General features: G+C 36.4%; 1 protein-coding gene across 5 annotated transcripts; it reads left to right on the plus strand.

The window, feature by feature from the left end:
* The first annotated feature begins 504 nt into the window (after positions 1-504).
* Positions 505-10,761, plus strand: LOC106073796 (cyclic AMP-responsive element-binding protein 1-like). 5 transcript variants are annotated; one of them, XM_013234440.2, is made up of 7 exons: positions 505-660; positions 4,803-4,975; positions 5,322-5,407; positions 5,696-5,778; positions 7,551-7,724; positions 7,918-8,068; positions 8,594-10,761. In XM_013234440.2, the coding sequence occupies exons 1-7, from the start codon at positions 585-587 to the stop codon at positions 8,736-8,738; spliced, it is 888 nt and encodes a 295-aa protein (XP_013089894.2). In that variant the 5' UTR covers positions 505-584; the 3' UTR covers positions 8,739-10,761. The 5 variants fall into 5 exon arrangements, with proteins under 5 accessions (XP_013089894.2, XP_055863569.1, XP_055863558.1 ...); XM_056007594.1 differs by having other exon boundaries at positions 506-660; positions 7,668-7,724; XM_056007583.1 differs by having other exon boundaries at positions 535-671.
* Positions 10,762-18,198: the final 7,437 nt, after the last annotated feature.

The raw sequence follows: 18,198 nt of genomic DNA on the forward strand, positions 1-18,198 counted from the left end.
TTAGTAGTTAAAATTTAGCCAATCCATCCATATCACCGAGTACATTTAAAGTACCTATATTTTACACAAAAAAAAAGCACTGGTCTTGTGAACCATTTTTGGCGAACCCGTTGTCTGTCACCATTCGAATAATTAACAATTTGTCTGTAAACCACTTGTGGAGCCGATATAGATCTTTTAATTTTTTTCTATTTATGTTGACTTTCATATTACCAGTAATTGTATAAGACCAAACCACGTAGCCCAGTACCCTTGACATGACAGTCGGTCTTTGGTGTTATATACTTCCATGATAAAATATAAACCTTTGTTCAAAGATTAATAAATTATCCTTATATTTAAATTATATATTGTGATATTGTTAAAATGAAGTAATGTCAAATGTGGAAAATGTGAAATACTTTTACTTTTAGGAAGTAATTTGATTGAAGACCAAATTATTTTATCTATTTTTAGTCTTCAAGCGTCAGCAGTGATTTTACTGACGTCATTCGTTAAAATTTGGCCAATCAAAATAGTGAAGCGTATGAATATGGGAGTATTTGGAAAGTAGAACGGCCTTGTAATTTTGGCCTGTGACGCTGATGGTGTATTTTGACGTGGCGACTACGTATTCTACAAATTTATCCACTCCGATTGCAGCAAAGTTGGTGACGAAAAGTACGTAATTGGTAAGAACTCATTGACGAATCACAACATTCAAGCATGGTGATTGTCCTGGAATACATCCATGCAACTTAATTCAGATTTTTTAATTAATCGGAAATTTTGAGAAATAATCTAATCATGATGAACGTTATCAAATGGAGCGACTACAGCTCGAGGTTGGTCCGACTGAGACAGTGCCCTATTTTCGGTTTAGATTTTTTGAACAGTGTCACTTTTTAGTTTTTTCAGTGTTCTCTAGACTAGCTAAGTCAACTCTAAGATTAGAAGGTCTAGACACATTGAATAGAATCTAGGATCCTCTAGTCTTATAGATCTTTTATTATTTTTAACTTTAATATTAATACAAACTACAAAGTAAAGAATTCAAAGATAGATATTCTAGTACTAAGTATTTCTAGTGACCTAGTCAAAATAAATCTAAAATCTTAAAGTTAGTCTTAATCTCTTATCTTATCTAGACCAGGCAATAGACTTCAATACTAATATACTAATAGTATTAGTAATACTCTTAAGTACTCAAAGTCTAAATCATGAATCACTAAAGAAAGCAAGCAGTGAGTGTATAACTACTAAACTAGATTTAGAATTTTAGAATTACTAGACAAAGAATGATCAGTATGTAACTTAGATCTAAATAAGACTAGTCAGTTAAGTCAGTCAAGATTATTCTATGACTATATATATATATAGATCTAGTAATAGTATAGTCATAGTATTTTTAGTAGATCCATAGTATAGTATTAGTATAGTGACTATAGTCAGTATAGAAATAATAGATTAGACTATTAATATAGTTAATATACAGATCTAGATTATACTCAGATCTATTTTCTATACTATTCTATACTAGAGTCAGTAGAGTAGATTCTACCTATTAATACTATTATCTCTATGCTTTAATTTAATACTAGAGATCAAGATTCTAGGAATAGAATAGACAATACAGAATAATGTTAAGAGTTAGATCTATATGGCTAGCATATATATGTCTTATGATATGGTACCAGTCTTAGTCTTATAATTATAATGTCTTATATAGATAATAATAATTCTAGATCTATGTCAATACTTTAGTAGACTATTGATCTAATAATCTAATCTAGAATAGATCTAATTAATCTAATTTCTCTTTTCATTTCATATAGAAGAATATCTAGGACTAGACTAGATTTTTCTAGATCTAGATTCCTAGATTCTAGTCCTAAAATTTAGCCTAAATAGTGAAACAATAACTTTTACCAATCAAATTGGTTAGCTTATAGTTCTGAATATTTCTTTTTTATTGCAGTAAACAGATTTGAATCTTAATTTTCATTAATGGCAATGGTTGTGTACCTTCTATAATAAAATAATATTTTGAAGTACGATACACAAAGTTAAATTGTTAAACATATATTTTCTTAAACTACAATAGTGTAAAGGAGGCTCAATGGCTAAGCGTTAAAGCGCTTGGCTTCCGAATTGGGGTTCCGGGTTCAAATCTTGATGAAGACTGAGATTTTTAATTTCAGGTGAGTGCACCCAGCTCAAATGGGTACCTGGTATTAGTTGGGGAAAAGTAAAGGCGGTTGGTCCTTGTGCTGGCCACATGGCACCCTTGTAAACTGTGGGCCACAGAAACATATGACCTTTACATCATCAGCCCTATAGATCACAAGGTCTGAAAGGGGATCTTCCTTTTACTACTTACATTAGTTTAAAGGTTTTAGTACTTTTTTTAGCACTATCAATAACTATACTATTTAACACCTTAAGTAACAGGGTTGTTACTACAAAAAGGCCTAACATTTTTTAATTATGAGTTAGTGGTTGACTTAGCACTGTAGTAATGAAATGTGATAACAAAATTACAGAACTATAGAGCTAATTTTTGTGTGTGTTAATTGTTAAATAATTGCCATTATAGTTCTCTATCTAATTGTAATAAACAATGATATTATTTAAATATTCTAGTCAATATGCAGCCATTCTTATAAGCAATTTAAAAGGCTTGCCTGCTCATTAGAGTTAATTTTAAAAAAATACAATCAGTCAGCCTAGCAGTCTCTGTTTTTCTCACCCAATTTTTCATAGTTTTGCTAGAAGCTTCATTTCCCATTACTGCTTTTTTTTTTCTAAATCTAAAACATAAAGAAGGGTCAATATGATCAATGATACTTATGTGAGGATTAAATTGTTCAAATGAATGTTTATTCCAATGGAAAAATCAAAGCAAAGATGTTTTGATCTAAGTTGAGAAACCAAAGAATTGTGTCTACATATTTGTTGAGAGCAGTTTTGTGTCAATAAGCAATGCATTGACTGGTTGGGGTGGGTAGCGTAATAGTTTATTGTATATGACAGGGCAAAGAAGTTTGTATAAATAGAGAGCTGTAAGGGAAGGTTAGGATATTACATAACCTCTAAGTGGGGGAGAGCGGGTATACAAAATTTGTTACGATTTGGGATCCTTTTTCATAAAAGTAGTATGAACCCTGTTATGGTTTATTGTATATGACAGGGCAAAGAAGTTTGTATAAATAGAGAGCTGTAAGGGAAGGTTAGGATATTACATAACCTCTAAGTGGGGGAGAGCGGGTATACAAAATTTGTTACGATTTGGGATCCTTTTTCATAAAAGTAGTATGAACCCTGTTATGGGATCCAAGTGGTGATCCAAAAAAGTATGAGTGTGGGGATTAAATTGTGTAGAAGGTGTCTTTGAAGAATTGTTTCATAAGAGAAGGCAAAGCTAAGGCATTGCAACATGTTTGAAATCTGTTTGCCAACAAATGGGAAACAAACAATAGATAACTATATAATCTTCTATTTTCATTAGTACTTCACACTAGCCAAGTGGTTAGGCTTGAGCCATGAGTTCAAATTCAGGTCCCCTCCTTTTTTTTAAAATAAATGCTATTAAAAACCCATTGCAGTAAAATTCACCCAGATCTCCCTTTCTTTCTTCCCCCTCCCCTTATTGTCCCAACTGGTCCAGATAGGATCATAGCATATGAGAAAGCTAAAAGCATGAAATAGTGTTAAATTAAAACAATCAGTAAAACTTATTTCTAATCACACAGATTTATTGTTGTTCGTCTAGATCTATTACAAATTTAATTACATGACTGATCCAAACTAATTGATATAATCATTTTTTATAGTAGTTTTGTTTATTAAAGAATAGTATTTTTTAAATGTTTTTCTTGTTGTCCTAAAGTTTACACATCTTTCTTACATCTAAAAGACAATGAACATTCTTGGTACTAAACAAAATATTCATTTAAAAAAAAATAATTTTCTTAATATTATTTATAATGTATTTATTTTGTGTGAATCAAAACATCAATAGTCATCTAGTTTGTATAAATGCCAAATAAATCTGTATGAGATTTTCTCGTGCTGTCAAATCTTTGACTGCAGGTTCACCCTGGGTCAATTGTAAATTCTATGTATATAAGATCAGTGCAAGAATGTTTTAATATAGTGTTTTCCAAACTCTTATCTTAACGGAACACTTTGCACATTCTGAGTATTTAGAGGAACACTTTGCATATTTTCTTAGGGAGATTAATTTACATTGTTGCCTACTAGTTAATTATTCCAGTAGTTTGTGGAACACCTATTCAGACCTCTTGGAACATGTATTGGGAAACACTGTTTTAATAGCATTACTTGTATTTTACCATTTTTAAACAAAGTTTTCAGTTTTATTTTTATTTTTTGTGTGTGTTGCTTGTTGAATTTTGATGCCTTTAAGACATTTTCCAAAGTAAGGCTTGTCGAATAAAAGTTACATATTATTTATTTTCATAGTTTTGTGTTGATGTGTATTCAATTCTAAACAGCCATGTTCTAAACTGTGTATTCAAATTAAAGGGTAAAGATATGGACTGAGGGCAGGTGAAATGTAAAAATAACTGAATTAGCTGCCAAAAAATATACGTTGTCAAGTAAGAGTCTACTGGCTAGACAAGTCGCTAGATAAAAATTTTAAACTTACCCTGGGTAAATGAAATAATTGACTGACAATTTATGGTCTGCATCTCTGTATTAATAGAAGTCTGTGAATTGTGCAATGAGAAGGGACACATAAAAGTATTTTTAAAAAAGTAAGCATTCTCATTCTGATCATCCTCTTTTCTTTTTCTCAGACATGTCAGCAGGAAATGGTCCTGGAACAGCTGACATTGAAAATGGCACCCAGGGCATTTCAGTGGTCCATGTGAGCATTCCTAACCAAGCCATACAGGTTCAGCCTGTCATTCAGGCAAACCCAACTGTCATTCACAGCGCAGGCAATTATCAGACAATCCAAGTTGTTAGGGTAAATTGTCTATTTCTATCATACCTGTTATGGAGGTTAGGAATAGATTGAAAAATACAAAAATTGAAGGGGTATTTTTCAGTAAATACAATTGCATGCTTATTAGCTTTAATTTGATACATGCAATAAGTGACCAAGGCTTCAAGGCTAGGAATTTGACTATAAATTGTCAGTTAAATGTTTCATATCTGAAGAAAAAAAAAGTAAACACATACCTTAAAGATTGTTGAAATATCCTTTTTGGCATCAGATTGTCTCAGATTTTGTTGTTATTTTTTTGCTTAATTGAAAATATTTTCAATAATATCATACATTGTTACTAAAAAAATGTTTATTTAAATTACAGGTTGCAACTGTTGATGACGATTTGTCATCTGATGACTCTGATGCCAAAAAGAGAAGGGAAATCCTAGCAAGAAGACCATCTTATAGGTAATTTTGTTTTAGTCCACTTACAAGTAGTTTTATAAATTTTGTTCTCACATATGAATGTAGCTGTTAATATACTTTTTTTTTTATTTAATTAATTAGTAATGCAAATCAGTATTATGACTACCTTGCTTATTAGGTGTACTCAGTACTAATTAGTTTACTACTAGGAGTTCACAGAAACAAAAACAAACCACTTGAAAACAGTTTGCATCAAAATTTCTTTAAATTTTCAAAATAAAATTCTGTGCATTTTTTTAACATTCTCCATTAATTTTTTTCATTCTCTAGGAAAATTCTGAATGATCTTTCCTCTCCTGTTAATAAAATGGAAGATGATTCAAACAGCAGTCAAAGTCAAGACGGTCAAGAATGTAAGTATTTTTACTTACACTCTGTATTCACTTAATCCTTGATCCATCCATTGAAGCTCAAGTAGGTGGACAGATCTGTGAAGTAATCTGCTTAAGCAAATGATTATTTCAAAGGTCAATTAAATTTCAGGCTATGCTTTGAAATTGCTTTTTAAAATAAATAAATTGTACAATTTGCGCACCATGTTCTAAGTTTAGATTTATAGGCCTATCACCAAACTAGAATCTTCTATACTAATATTTAGATCCAGAATTTTATTTAGACTACTGGCTTTTAATATTGCCATCGCAGTATCTGTATTACCAAAGTAGAATTTTATATACTCTTGAGTAGATTTATAAATGCTTTTGACCAGGATTTTATTCAGGGTTGTGGTAAAATTTTTTTTTTTTTTTTTATTTTTTTTTACATTCATTACATATTAAAAGAAAAGAGTAATCGCTCTTACAAATAGTTATCAGCTTTGTAAAGGAGGAATAGTCTTAAAAGAAAAACCTTTGTATTACTTGTTAAAAGACTTGTATATTGCATAGCATAGTTAACAAATATACTGTCCACTTGAGCATTCAATGTCTATGTACAAAGAAATATCCGTAAAACTTATATTCAGTGAGTAGTAAAGGGTCACTTTTAAAATCTAATTTGCTACTAGTAGCTTCTAGGTATAGTTTCTCTTAAATTTCCTAACAAATGACTTGCTTAAAATTGAATTTCAATGGCTTATTTCGTGAATATAAAAGTTTCATTATTGTGCTTCTGTGTTTATTGACACTTATTATGTTAAATGAACTTTTGTTCAAACTTTATTTGTGCTTAAAAATAAAAAATGTGGTTATCCACCATGTATGGTACCGGTATTTAAAAAAAAAAGCTTAAAAAAATTTGTGTTTTTGTAAAACTAGGCATGAGACAAGGAGCTGTTAAAGAAGTTTTTAACTTGGTCTTATGTTGATAATAATATTAAATGACACATGTATTTTATTACATCTGGTTCAAAGCTCTCATTTGTTAAACTGTCCTGAGTTGAAACTTAACAACTTTTGTGTTTAAAAGCTTAAGCTAAGACATAATTTTATGCTGGACTCTCCTCCGCCTCCCCTGTCCCATTTTCCCCAAGCATGTTAATAAATATCAACACTTCTGTCAAAATGGATCTTTTTATATTCATGATTTCTTAAAGTACATTGTCTGAAGAAGTGAATACATAGCACTGTACTTAGAGATGTTAATTTTAGCTTTGTACATCCATTGTATGCCAAACTGAGCATCTTGGAGAATTTCTATGAAGGCTTGTTCCTTGAGGTTGCTCAGTTCTATAACAGCTTACCTGACTGAAGTGTAAAGATTGTTGTTGTAATTTCCACACTTACTTCTTCAATGCTTCTGTGGAAATTTCCTAGTTAACACTTTTATTACCGTAGAATGTACGAATACCTACTTTGATGTTGTTGATTGCTAAAGGAAGGAAAAGAATGTAATTAGATGTTAACAATTGTTGATTTTTAAGTGGTTTTTGTAAAAGGTTTTTAACATAGCAAGCACTTGATCATTTTATTATTACTTTCAATATTAAATAGTTACTAAGTAAAAATCAGGTGTGGATTTAACAGCAGTATATGTGCCCATCATTTGAATGTAAAAAGCTTGACATTTTTACAAGCTCTCCACCCACTTGAGCTTTTTACAGCTGGTTCTCTTACTTGTCCCAATTAAACATTGTCAAAACACAGCAAGGTTTCAATTTTTTTACTCAACACACTTTACATAACAGATGTTCAAAGTGGCACATTACAGCTAACTGCACATGGTGATGCTACACCTGCTACTCAAGGTTTACAAACATTAACAATGACTAATGCAAGTCCCACTTCTGCTTCAAACTCTACAGGTGGAACAACTATTGTACAGTATGCACAAGGACCAGATGGCCAATTTTATATACCAGGTAATAAAAAAAAAAAAAAGAAGCAATATTTAAAAAAAAAAAAAAAAAAAAAAGCAATATTTTTAATAATTACTTTTACTTAAACAAATTAATTATGATTAGCTATATATATATATATATATATATATATATATATATATATATACACAGGTATATCAATAACATGGATTTAAATATTTTCCTTTATTTTCAGTTGGAGGTACAAATGTTCAGGCATATCAGATACCTGGTTCCTTAGCACAAGGTGTTGTTATGACTGGTGTTACTGGTAGTCCTATTTCATCCCCGCAGCATATGTCAGAAGAAGGTTCACGTAAAAGGGAACTTCGTTTATTAAAAAATAGGTATTTAAGAATGATTGCTTATTTATGGTACTGGTACACAATTATTTGTGTGTATATATACAATTTTAAATGGGGCTTGTGTAGGCTGAGTGGGAAAGTGCTTTGCTTCCTAACTGCAGGGTCTCGGATTTGAATGTGGGATTTCCTGAAAAAAAAAGTAAGACAAAAAATAGCCCTACTGGTACTATTTCTAAGTTGCTTTTTTTTGTAACTTGTATAATATTTTCTTGTAATTAATCATTTGATTTTTAGTCCTTGTTTTCAATTGTACTTTAACCCCTCTACACTCCTTCTCACCCCTGTTTTATTCCTGTTTAACCTTTTGTTTAAGCATTAGCGAAAAAACAAACATCACACAAAAAGCTGTGTACATCTCTTGAAACAGTTTTAAAACTCATAAATGATTTTTCTCTAATTAAATAACTCTTGATTCGTGGTGCAGTAAAATGCATACATTTAACTTTTTAAATTAAAACTCTGAATGCCCATTTTTGTAAATTATGCATTAACATTTTTTTTACTCAGAGAAGCAGCAAGAGAATGTCGACGGAAAAAAAAAGAGTATGTAAAATGTCTGGAAAACAGAGTTGCAGTTTTGGAGAATCAAAATAAAACATTAATTGAGGAATTAAAAGCTCTGAAAGAACTTTACTGCCAAAAGGATGCATGACTTTAGGACTTTGCATTTGTTGCTGAAACCTAATTGTTGCTATAGACAACTCCTGTGTTGTCCTAAAGACCAAGGCTTTTCACAAGGATGTGATCAAATAAGGCCTACACTTGTTTAATGGTCCTTGCCTTTTCTCTGCTGAGGCACCTTGACCAGCAAGGGCGAAATCTCCAAGTGGAGATTTTGTAAGAAATATTTGAAAGCTTTGACGTTCAAGTCAAGTATGAAGTCATTTGTTTCTCAAGAGGCAGTTGTACATTTTTTAATCTCTATTTTCTTAAAGGTAAATTGTAAGAAAATGTATGCATTGGCTGTGATGAAGTTTTGTCATGTTTTTTCCTCTATGTTCTTGTTTAATTTTTAATTATTTTTTTTTTTTACTTATTTGTTTACCAAGTAAATTATAGAAGTTTTGTTCAATCAGTTAGTTTTTAGTGAGTGTTATTTTATCATTTTAGTTCGCTTTTTTTTTTTTTTCCTAAATCTTTGTTACTTTTTTATATTCTTTTCTTAGTTCATAAAATCTGTTATTGTACATTCTGTTGCCCAGGGCACATAAATGACATTTTCAATATATATATATATGTGTGTGTACTCAGATATAAACTAAAAATGTGCTAATTGCTATTGACAATTAAATTATCTTTTCCACCGGTTCACTATTATTAAATATTTGCAATATATGAGTTTCTTTCAAATGTGCTTATTTTCCTCCTGCTTTATTTTTCTTCCTGGGCTCATCATAATAATAGTAACTAATATGGTATGTATATCTGAAATCCAAAAAAGATGTCCTTAGCAGTTCTTACACTGCAGCATTTACTTGTGGTAGTGGTTGGTAACTAAATAGAAAACTAAAAGAATAATTGATGCAGAATAAAAAAATATTAAAGTAGATTAAGTACAGTGTTGGAATAATTATACCAAACATGTATACATAGGCCTGTAGGATGCTTTCTTTCTTGAAACAATTTCCAGAAGAATTTGTTACATACCGCAGTGAAGTAGTACAAAATACTCAGTTGTTTAATATTTTCTTTTGTGCATTGTATAATCCTTTATTTCAGCATAAAGTTTCTTCACAGCTTACACAAATGATTTTGATTTATCCAATTCATGATGAAACCATTTTTTTTTATTTTTTTTTGTGACATTATTTTTGTTTCTCCATACATTTAGTTATTAATATAAAAAATTATTTTCTATTAACTATAAAAAAAACAACCAACTACTTTACAATAAATGTATTACACACACAAAAATTGATCTAATACTAGAGCTTTTGTTATTCTCTTCAATGTAAGAGAAGTTTGTAAAGCACTACAGTTTATATCTATCTGCCTTAATGGTGTACTCAATTTCATTTCCAATTCTATTTGTTGTGTACATATTAGTTTGTCACTGCTTTCTTTTATTGTCTCACTTATTCATTTTTCAAACATGAATGCCAAACTTCTAGTGTGAAACAAACAAAAGATTATGCATAGTGAAACTAGGATTGCTAGTGTGGATTTATTTAGGGGAAAAAAAGAAACTTGCATTGTTCAAAAGATTTTTAGCCATGCCATAATTCAAGTTATCCAAATTATAAACTGTGATAAATTTTGCTTTCCATTTGTGTTGTTCAAATGAGTGCTCATATTTTTGTCTTAGTGGACTCATTATAACCTTAGTAATAGCAATTGTGTATTGGCAGGAAAGTTTTGATCTTTTGTAAGTTAGTGTTGTTATATTTTATTTTAAGTCAGTGCACCAGGATAACTGTCAACTTTTGTTTTTATAAAATAGATATAAAGGTATAAATTACATTCCAGGACATAAAGTAACTGTAAATTAAAGAATTTGCATGGCTTTTTTTATTTACAAATTATATTGTGGTCATTGCATGTTACAAATCTTCTAAGAATCTGAAAGTTGTGGAAAGGTTTTATGTATTGAAATCTATTTATTTTGTCATTAACATTGTACCCTTTGGTTTCTTGTTGATCTGAAATTGATGATAAATAAAACCATTCGCTAAGTCTGTTTGCCTTTTATCTTGAAATGTTCATTTAGTATGATGTTGACTATCCTGATTTGGGAAGGGGTCTATTTGTATAACTGAATGTGCTGGTACATTTCACCACTATAAAGAAAATTCAATATTAAGTCTGAGGTAGGTCATTGTTTTGCAGATACCCACATTAAAAAAGGTATTGCTAGTTAATGTGTATGTTACCATTGACACTAAAAGAACTATAGTTAATGTTTCATTGAATTACGGGCACGACATGGCCTAAAATGTGCCCATGTGCTATAAACTAAAAAAAAAAAACTTCATTGAATTACCATTAACAATTATGATTTAGTATTGTCATTTTGCAAAACCTTGTATGGTACAAGCATTTTACAAAAGAAGTAAACCTTACCTTTGTACGAAGACATTACTATTCAATTCATAATTACATTATAAAAAAGGAATTCAATTCACATACAATGGACCAAACAACAAATCCTAATAATGAAAAATATGTAATGTTCACATTTGTGGATAATGTTATTAAATTGTGAATACTGACGAGAGTCTCTTATATACTGGTACTGGAAACTCAACTGTAAGGACCAACCAGTCATCCTACGAGCCTTGTACTTTTTAGTCATTTACTGTTACCGTACTAGAAATCATTTTCAGTTGTACCAGCAATGGGAAATAGCATATGCACATCTTAAGCACAGACAGTTTTGTTGGCAAGTTTTCATGTGCACACAAACCAATGCATTGCCCTGTCATTCAATTTGTATTTTCGTTATTTCCATGGCAAACATGAAAATCTTGATTGAGTGTTAGTAACAAAAATCACAACACAATCAATCTCCCAATAAAATGTCATCAATGTATTTAGCTCTGTAATCAAACATTGATGTATCTCAACCAGTGGGTTACTAGGGTCGGTGACATCCGGTTCGTTTGGCACATGGTGTCATCCCCCCCCCCCTCCCATCAACTTTTCCCAAACATTTCCCAATAAACGCTTTGTTAGTTTGTTCTTTTTGTTGAACCAATACAGTGAGCTGATTCCCGTCCCGAGACATGACGTTAAACTGCGCTCCTCTTTCCTTAGCACTTTTGGAGCTCAAAAGTGCCCTACTTCTTTTCTATCATTGTGTCTGCCTCCTCTTTTCCTAAGTCTGCCTTCATTGATCATCACACTGTCTCCTTAACTTTAAATTCTCACTACGTCCTAGACCAGTCCGTTTGCCGTGGACTGCGACGGGTAAGGGGGGATAAAGAGATCCTGGTGTTTGAGTGGTGGCTATCTGAGGATAAACCACAACAACACAATACTTTGGCTCCAAGTTCCCCTAGACCTGAGACCCAGATGGCCCGCTCTGGGTCAACCGGCTGGTCATGCCGAGCTACCAGCATAGGTCGTCGACCTATGCTGGAGGGCGGTGGCTGGAGGGTCAATCAGGGAGCTGCTGTATTGGACACATGTCCGATGTAGCAGCTGACTGAGTATAGCACCTGTGTAGCCCTGGCGGGCTCATTCTGGACATCCGAATGGCCCGTCCCCTTGTTGGACTCGATGGCGGGTGGGGAGCACAGGTGCCGAATTAACCAAAATATATATGGACCAAAAAACACACACAAAACTACTTGCCCCAGACCTATGTCTGGGCAAGAAACGACGAATTGGGGATAAAAAAGAGGAGGTCGCAAAAAGCTGTGCCACCTGGCCATCATATCTGGTGGTTAGATGCACAGAGGAGGGAAAAAGCCTGACCAAGTTGAGCCCTTTTATTATCTATAAGGGACTCAAGTCAGTAGTGGGAGAGCCCAAGAGTGTGTCTAAGCTACACAAAACAATGGAACTCCTTGTAGAAGTAGACAGCAAGACACACTCTGATGGGCTTTTAAGATGCAGAAGACTCTGTGATCTCCAAGTGGAAGTCATGCCACACAGGAGTCTGAACACCAGCAGAGGTGTAATCAGCTCTAGGGACCTACTGGAATGTTCCGAGAAGGAAATAGTGGAGGGCATTGAAGGAATCACCCATGCCCGGCGCATTACCAGGCGCAGGGAGGGTGAGGAGGTCAAAACCGCCACTATTATCCTCACATTCGGAACTAGGACACCGCCAGAGTATGTGAAGGCAGGATACCTACGAGTTCCAGTGAGGCCCTACATACCTAACCCCATGAGGTGCTTCAAGTGCCAGGGTTATGGACACGGCGCGGCAGTCTGTAAGAGGAACACTGTGTGTGCCAGATGTGCTGGAGAGGGTCATGAGGACAAGGGCTGCACAGCCCAGTTCAAATGCCCAAACTGTCAAGCTGGCCACTCAGCCTACTCCAAGGACTGCCCTGTGTGGAAACAGGAGGTTGCCGTGCAGGAGTACAAGGCAAGAAACGGATGTACCTTTAGCCAGGCGAAATCGGCTGTACTGGCCCTACCCAAGGGCCAATTCGGCTTGACAAAGACCTACGCCCAGGCTGTTGCTAAGAAAGGAAGATCCATAGCCACACAGACGGACACATTGACCCCACCACCCCCTCCTCCTCCCCCAACTCAGAAGAAAACACCGCCAAAGAACACACCTCTGAAGAAACAAGAAAGCCCTGTTGTCATGCTAAAGAACAGGTTCTCTGTGCTCGCTGATGAGAGCATGGAGACTGAGCAGCATGTCAAAACCAATACTCCGGGAGAACCCGGAGACATCATGTCTGACACAGGTTCTCCTCAGAGAACCCAGCCAGACACCCCAACCTCTACTGAGTTAGAGGTTGACCAACTCCCTAAGGGGAGAAATCAAAGCGGAGAGGATGCCCGAGGTGAGAGAGGAGGAAATAACCTCCGCTCTAACCAGAGGGATCTCCCCTCTCCAGAGAGAAAGACTTCCCCCAAAAGGGGGTTGTCCTCCTCTCCATCCAAACCCAAGAATAAAAATACCAAGGTCACTGGAATAAAGGGAAACCCCCCCCGGGGGCCTCCCAAGGCCAAATAGCTCCAAGTAGGTCATCTAGAATAAGCCATGGATTCCAGAATTGTACAGTGGAATTGTAGAGGCCTCAAGGCCAATTACGAGGAAATGCAGCTACTGATGGACTCTGAGACTCCTGTAGCTGTCTGCTTACAGGAAACATTTCTAAAAGATTGCATCAGCTTCCGAAGCTACCGTGCCCAAGAATGTTGAGGATGCAGAGAGAGCATCAGGTGGAGTCTGTATCCTTGTGAAGGATAGCATCCCCCATGAGAGGGTAGAACTACAGACCACACTACAGGCCGTAGCAGCTAGGATAACCCTTCACAAGGTTATCACTTGCTGCAGCCTGTATCTACCACCAGGCGTTCCATTAAACCGAACAGACATGGAGGACCTATTGAAACAACTCCCCCGGCCTTATTTAATCCTTGGGGATTTCAATGCCCATAACACCATGTGGGGATCCAACAACACCGACACAAGAGGTCGTATGCTGGAGGATATCTTCCTCCAACATGATTTATGCATACTTAATGATGCATCACCGACCTACTTGCACCCAGGAACTGGATCATTCACATGCATTGACCTCACCGTATGCGTCCCCGGACTTCTGGACGATTTTAAATGGTCAGTTAGCAATGATCTACGGGGAAGTGATCACTTCCCAATCATCATTACTAACAATCTCCCTTCATTGGGACGACCTCAGCGGTGGAAACTGAATAAGGCCGATTGGGAACAATTCCAAAAAAGATGCTCTGAGGATATCACAGAAAATATCCTCCATGAACAGAACCCAGCTGATACCTTTGCTAGCAAGCTACTAAGTATAGCCAGGAAAGTTGTACCCCTAACCTCTGCAAATCCAAAACGGCCTAGCAAACCATGGTTTGATACAGCTTGCAAAAGTGCTATTGGTGATAGGAAAAAACGACTGGCTGCATTTATAAAGAATCCTTCCCAGGAAAACCTAAAGCTATTCAGGATAGCTAGAGCAAAGGCTAGACAAACCATACGGTCAGCCAAAAGGAATTCCTGGAGAAATTTTGTCGGCAGTCTGGATGCCAAAACTTCTGCTAGAGCGGTTTGGAAGGCAGTAAGGCGAATCAAAGGGAAAGAATCAAATGCAATAGGGCATTTGAAAAATCAAGGACGAACTGTCACGTCCCCCAGAGAAATAGCTGACTGCCTTGCATCCTCAATAGCAGAAAAATCATCCACTGCACACTACACGCCAGAGTTCCAAAAAGTCAAAACCAGGGAGGAAAGACACCCCATTGATTTCAGGTCAGAGAACAATGAAGACTACAACAAACCGTTCTCGCTTGAGGAACTGAGGGAATCGCTGGACAAGTCACATGACACAGCGCCTGGAGAAGACGAAATCCATTACCAGTTCCTCAAGCACCTTCCCGAACCCTCATTGGCAGTCCTGCTAGGGGTCTATAACTGTGTGTGGCAAACAGGCGCTTTCCCAAACAGCTGGAGGAAAGCCACAGTTATACCGATACCTAAACCGGGAAGAGACGGCTCTGACCCAGCTAACTATCGACCAATAGCACTAACAAGCTGCATCTGCAAAACCATGGAAAGAATGATTAACAGTAGGCTGGTCTGGTACCTGGAAAGGAATAAAGTGATCTCAAACTACCAGTGCGGATTCCGGCAGGGGCGGACAACAACTGACCACCTGGTAAGGCTGGAAGCTTATATTAGAAATGCATTACTCAGAAGAGAACATCTAGTAGCTGTATTCTTCGATATAGAAAAGGCCTATGACACAACCTGGAAACATGGCATTCTACGTGACCTGGCGCTTATGGGGCTTAAGGGACACCTCCCCCGTTTTGTGGAGGAATTCCTGAAAGATCGAAAATTTCAGGTTCGAGTGGGCAACTCCGCTTCTGACACTCATGACCAGGAAATGGGTGTACCCCAGGGCAGCATTCTGTCAGTCACCCTGTTCAACATTAAAATAAATAGCATCATAAATGCGCTGTCCCCTGGCATAGAGTGCTCTTTGTATGTTGATGACTTTGTCATTCTTACTTATGGGAAAAACATGAACACCTTAGAAAGGAAATTACAGTTATGTTTAAACAAAATTCAGGGTTGGGCAAACTATAATGGTTTCAAATTCTCAGACTCCAAAACAGTTAGTATGCATTTTTGTAATCTAAGGGGACTCCACCCAGACCCTGAACTATTTATACACAAAAAGAAGATCCCTGTCGTGAAAACTACAAAATTTTTAGGCCTCACCTTAGATTCCAAATTTAATTTTCTCCCCCACATTAAGGAACTTAAGAAGAAATGCCAAAAGTCATTAAACATACTAAGAGTACTCAGCCATACGGACTGGGGAGCTGACAGAGATACCTTGCTGCTGCTCTATCGGAGTCTAACTCGATCCAAGCTAGACTACGGATCCATAATATATGGAGCAGCAAGGAAGTCGTACCTAAAAATACTGGAACCAATACAAAATGCTGCCCTGCGTCTCTGTCTCGGCGCGTTTCGTACATCACCTATCCCAAGTCTCCATGTGGAGGCTGGAGAACTCCCCATGGATATAAGAATGAAAAAGCTTGCAATGCAGTATATAGTCAAGCTAAAATCCAACCCCACGAACCCTGCTTTTGACTCCATATTTAACCCCACAGAGGTAGAATTATACAATCGAAGGCCTAACGTCATACAGCCGCTGGGCCTTCGAATGAGAGAACCCATCCAAAATTTAACCCCACCCATTGACCAAATCTCTAAAATAGAAACCCCTCAGAATCCTCCTTGGCTAATGAATAAACCCAAATTAAATTTATCCCTCCTTAATTTCAAAAAAGAAAATACAGACCCAAGCATACTACAAGTCCACTTTAGGGAACTGCAGGAGAGCTACGGAGATTGTGGCACCATCTACACAGACGGATCCAAAATGGAGGGAAAGGTCGCGTGTGCCTGCTCCTTTCGGAACAAAACAATCTCCCGTAGACTCCCCGATGGCTGCTCCATCTTTACGGCCGAATTGCACGCAATATTGCTTGCACTTATGGCCGTAAAAGCATCAGAAAGGAGGAAATTTATAATCTGCTCCGACTCCAAATCTGCATTGCAAGCTTTGGGGCGGATGAAGACTGACATCCCATTGGTACATAAGAGCCTGAAGCTGTTGGACCTAATAACAGCCGACCGTAGGGATGTCACCTTCATCTGGGTCCCCTCCCATGTTGGCATTGAGGGAAACGAAGCCGCAGACAGAGAAGCAAAGAGAGCCCTAAATCATGCGGTGTCAGGAACCCAAATCCCCTACTCGGACCTGAGACAAAGTATTGCCTCTGCCACCTATCGAGAGTGGCAGAACCGATGGGAGGCTGAGACTCACAGTAAACTCAGGCAGATTGTGGCGGATGTCAGGTGGCGGCCCACATCTAAGGGTCTGACAAGGCGTGGTAGCACAACCATGTCCAGACTTAGGATTGGCCACACCTACATCACGCACTCTTTTGTACTGAAGAGAGAGGAGCCCCCACTTTGCGAGTACTGTGACTCTCGCCTCACCGTGGAACATATCCTCGTTGATTGCCCCAGATACCAGGATGTCAGGGCGAAACATTTTAGAGCCACTAATCTAAAAACACTATTTAATAATGTCGACCCTGGGAAGGTACTGGGCTTTATTCGGGAAGTGGGGCTATCTACGAAGATGTGATTTCTGAATTTGTGAACATACACTATTTACATTAGATTTTTACCAAATATTTAAATTTTTACTACCTTTACTATTTTAACTGTGAATAGACCTTAATTTTAATTATATTACTGTATAGAATCTGGCCCTTGCTGTTTAGAGAGAGAGTAGACCTTGGGGGACTGCAGGCACGACATGGCCTAAATTGTGCCGATGTGCCTCAAATCAACAATCAATCAATCAACAGTGAGCTGATTACCTAATTTCATTGATTTTTACACAAATGTAAAACGAGTGTCAATTCTATTATAAAGTTGTTTTGTTTATGACACTTATTCAATAGTTATGATTCCTTTGTTAGACTATTAGACGGAAACGGTACCATATACAACTATGCTGTCAATTACCATCTTAAAACCCCCACTGTGGAGTATGGGGTGGGACTCTAAGCGCTTTTCAGCATTTCTGAGCTTCAGACACTTATTCTCCTCCAGTCTAACTTATACTATTTCTCCTAGTAAGAAGATTGCAGTTATTATTAAATTAAGAAAGGGTGGGAATGGCCGTACCAGAAGTGTGAGAGACATCCGACTTCATCTAAGGCTATTGAGCAGTGTTTCTCAAACTTTTACCTTTGTGTCCCGCTACACGTTAAGTCTTTTACAGAAATAGTGCTTTGTGGATAATTGTAGAGTGTTTTGTATAACCGAAAAAGTTCATTCTGGAGATAGTAATAGAAGAGGCATCAGGTTCCCTCTCCATCCAGCAAAGTAAACTGGGGAAGCGCCGTTAGTTCCATCAAGC

The sequence above is a fragment of the Biomphalaria glabrata genome, chromosome 1 (genome assembly GCF_947242115.1).
Source record: "Biomphalaria glabrata chromosome 1, xgBioGlab47.1, whole genome shotgun sequence".
Taxonomy (NCBI): Eukaryota; Metazoa; Mollusca; class Gastropoda; family Planorbidae; genus Biomphalaria; species Biomphalaria glabrata.

What these genes read in the sequence shown, in the direction of transcription:
- LOC106073796 (XM_013234440.2), top strand. Translation starts at nt 585, where the DNA reads ATGGTGTATTTTGACGTGGCGACTACGTATTCTACAAATTTATCCACT. An exon ending in AGCAAAGTTGGTGACGAAAA is followed by an intron (nt 661 to 4,802) that starts GTACGTAATTGG and finishes TCTTTTTCTCAG; the next exon opens with ACATGTCAGCAGGAAATGGT. An exon ending in CTTCGTTTATTAAAAAATAG is followed by an intron (nt 8,069 to 8,593) that starts GTATTTAAGAAT and finishes TTTTTTACTCAG; the next exon opens with AGAAGCAGCAAGAGAATGTC.